This window comes from Aegilops tauschii, chromosome 2 (genome assembly GCF_002575655.3).
Source record: "Aegilops tauschii subsp. strangulata cultivar AL8/78 chromosome 2, Aet v6.0, whole genome shotgun sequence".
Taxonomy (NCBI): Eukaryota; Viridiplantae; Streptophyta; class Magnoliopsida; order Poales; family Poaceae; genus Aegilops; species Aegilops tauschii.
Window position 1 is genome coordinate 651,172,368 of NC_053036.3, and position 3,639 is coordinate 651,176,006.

The 3,639-nt window shown below is 49.2% G+C and overlaps 1 protein-coding gene across 1 annotated transcript; it reads right to left on the reverse strand.

Annotated features, from left to right (window-relative positions):
- Window positions 1-1,239: 1,239 nt before the first annotated feature.
- On the reverse strand, window positions 1,240-2,467 carry LOC109738919 (26 kDa endochitinase 1). Its single transcript, XM_020298012.4, has one exon. The coding sequence runs from the start codon at window positions 2,425-2,427 to the stop codon at window positions 1,414-1,416; it is 1,014 nt and encodes a 337-aa protein (XP_020153601.1). The 5' UTR covers window positions 2,428-2,467; the 3' UTR covers window positions 1,240-1,413.
- Window positions 2,468-3,639: the final 1,172 nt, after the last annotated feature.

Consider the following 3,639-nt stretch of genomic DNA (forward strand, 5'->3'; position numbering starts at 1 on the left):
CTCGCTTCCGACCAATTCAAGAAGAATTAGCAGGATTTTTCATGAGGGAAGTCATCAATCCTAAAGGAGAACACTATACCGAGGACGAAGAAATTTATATGCATACCCGAGATTGAAACTTGTTCGAAGTTGTATATGGTCATCCATCCTAATTGTGTATGGAAACTTGTTCGAAGTTGTATATGGTCACCCGAGATTGAATATATATTATATATTCCTCTTGAATCTTCTTGTTTGAAATTTCATATGCATGTATATAGTAGCGTAGAATATGTGTACTGAAACTTTATCAAAATTAAAATAAAACACAAAATAAAATATAAAAGAAATAAAACACTCCAAACTAAAAAGAAACCAGGTTTAGGGGGGCTAAAACCCTAAACCTGCGGTGGAGGCCTTTAGTCCCGGTTGGCCACGAGAACCGGGACTAAAGGTCCTCCGCCCCGACGGACCACGGGCGCCCACGTGGACGGGCCTTTAGTCCCGGTCAGCCACAAAAACCGGGACTAAAGCCTTTAGTCGCGGTCCGTAAGAGGCGCGACTAAAGGGGGGGGTCTTTAGTCGCGCATATTTAGTCCCGGTTGCACAGCCGGGACTAAAGGCTGCTGCGAACCGGGACTAAAGGACTTTTTTCTACCAGTGTAGGTTTTAGGATTGCGGTGACGTCGCACCGACAATGATGCTGGTGTCATCTCAAAATAAAACTATCCAGCTCCAACCCCTTCTTGGTGACGCTTGGTGTCTCCAAGTAAGAAAAAATAGAAGATGAGGAACTTGTGTTGACCCCATATTTATCATAAAATTCAACTTTCTACCCCTCAATTCCGCTTGGCAAAAGTTACTTCCAAGGTCAAAAATAAACTGTAAGCATGGATGTATATCTATCTATCCAACACGAAACATGCTCAAGATCCACATATTATGACGGTAATCAATCTTGGGTCAAGTGTGCCTCGTATCAAGAACACAGAAGGACATGTTTTTAATAACAATAATGCTAGACCTACGCAATCTATCTACATAATTTCCTTTCTAAACTAATCAGCCCCCTCCCTCGGATCCAGCTTGCCTGCTCCCTCCCCATGCTCCCATCCGTGCTCCCACTTCATCCTACGGCAAGTCTCGCCCCCCTCCCCCCTCCCCCCCTGATTTTCACAGTGTGGGCCTGGGCCTAATTTGTCATCCAACGAAAATAGGCCAAATCAGCTAGTACATAAGCTTACGTAGCTAAATTACGTAGGTGTAGCAAAGTCCTTTTAATAAAGATGCAACATTCTCAACCTCTACACCGAGTCGAGAGATACTCACACAACAATGGGAAATTTACCCAAACAGTACTTCTCAAGCTTATTTATGGGTGATCACATTCATACATCCATGCATGGAGGACTCGCTCACAGTCTTAGTATGTTGTCACTCAGTGGCAAGCCCCATCGAGAGCCCACTGTTAAACGGCCTCTGGTTGTAGCAGTCGAGGTTGTTACCATAGCCAACGCCGAGGACATCGCAGTAGCGCTTGTAGAACCCGATCCGGTTAGCAACACGGTCATCCTGCCCCCTACCGCACTCGAGCCCGCCGTTGATTATGTTGGTGATGACACCGTACCCAGGCACCCGACCAGCAGCGTTGTCCGTGCCCGACGGGGTCCATTGGCCTGTGATCACGGCATGGGACGACGGCTTGTTCGCCTGAGCCGTCATCCAAAACCATAACGCCGTCTTAAACGACACCGTCGCGTCCGCGGCGACCAGGTCCGGGTTGTTGAGCAGGTCCACCCCGATGGCACGCCCCGCGGGGCCATAGTTGTAGTTCCATGAGAGCTGGATGGGGCCGCGACCGTAGTATTTCTTGCCCGACGCGCACGGCCACTCCGGCTTTGGCTCGCAGTAGCTTCCCGGCGAGCCCTGCTCCTGCTTGAAGCAGTAGCCCCAGGCGTACGGTCCGTCGGGCGCCGCGGGCCACCCGCCAGTGGTCTCGTGGGAAGTTTGCCCCAGGAAGGCCGCCACCTCCCGCTTCCGCGTCTCCGTGCTCCCCGTGGTGCCGAATGACGGGAACGCGGCGGCGGCGGCGAGGAAGGCGTCGTACGTGTAGAACCCGCGGGCCTCTTGGCAGTCATTGCGGTGAAGAAGGAGCCGCTCGAAGAGGTCCCTGGAGATGATGGACGACACGCCCCCGCCGGGGCTGGGGCCGGGAGGGGTGGGGCCGCAGCCGCTGCACTGGCTCTGACAGCCGGCACCGCAGTAGGCGTCGCCGCTGCCGCAGTACCCGAATTTGCTGCAGCAGAGACAGTTTGCGCACGTCGCGCCACCAGCCTGGGAGCCGCACTGCTGAGCGTTCACGGCTGTGGCGAGCGCCGCCGCCAGGACCACGGCCAGGATGGCCACCACCCTAGGGGGTCTCAGTACCGTGGGCATGTATGGCTTCATGATCGATCTTGGGTGGTGCCTGATAGATTATGGCACCAAGTTCCGCCATTTATAGGCCTTGTGTGGAGAAAAGTCGTGGTGTGCCTTAAAACTAGATCAATCGTGTGTGTGGAAAATCGGTGCAGAATGGGCCTGGAGAAAGGTGCGTGCAACGCCATTGTACTCACTCATTGATCATCGTTTGAATTATGCTGTATGGCACGCCACAAATTTCCATTATCTTCTTCATTACTACGCAGGACCATGTGACCACGTCTGCTCTCATAAATAGACGAAATGGGCCGATCAACCACGTTCGACTGATAAATTAGTGAATACGCGATGAAGACGTGGTGGGATATCCTTGCAAAGAAACGTAAACTATGAGACTCCTACAAACAAAAATGCATTGCAAAATCTTGTAATTTTAGCCTAAAAAAAATCTGAAATATGTCTTGCTAGATAAGATCGATCATTGATTCTCATAGCAGGCAAGGCAGCGGGGTAGGGTACGATAAGATCGACCAATAATTCTCACGCTCGGGCCACTAATAATCAACCACTAACTTCAATTCTGGCCACAGAGCAGAGCCTGTATGTGGTTGTATGTTGTTGGGCTACTCTACATTGCCACTCGTATGTGGACAAGATACCTTATTTGTTGACTCAGTATCTTACAACTGTCTAGTCTTTTTATTTTTTGCGGGATTAGAGGTATCTAATTGCATTTTGTTAGATTGGAAAAATACCAAGAAACTATATGTTTACAAATTCATCATTTCTAAGAAGCATAAACTATAATGATCTAAATTGGCAGAACAAAGATATTTTTTCTTTTCTTTTTTAAAAGTTGTTTATAGTACTTAGCCAACAGAGTAAAATCAACACAACCACCACAATCTGTGTCACACAACACAAAAAACCACCACTTTATAAAATATTGCAGAATGCACGACACTGAGAAATTAACCGTGGCAAAAAACACTGATGGTATATGCTAAGCATTTGGATGACGTCACTAATTGACCGGGCCCACCCATCAGGCTGAGTTGGTAGAAAAAATGCCACGCAGGCAAATTGGCTTGGTCTTCTTCTTCTTCCTCCTCTCCCTTTCTTCTTGGCATTTCTTCAAACACTACATGAGCAGACCTTCCACCTCGTATGCCAACCCCTTGGCGTAGCCCAGGCCAGCCCAACACGCACCTACCTCACGGACCGCACCCACATGTCCGT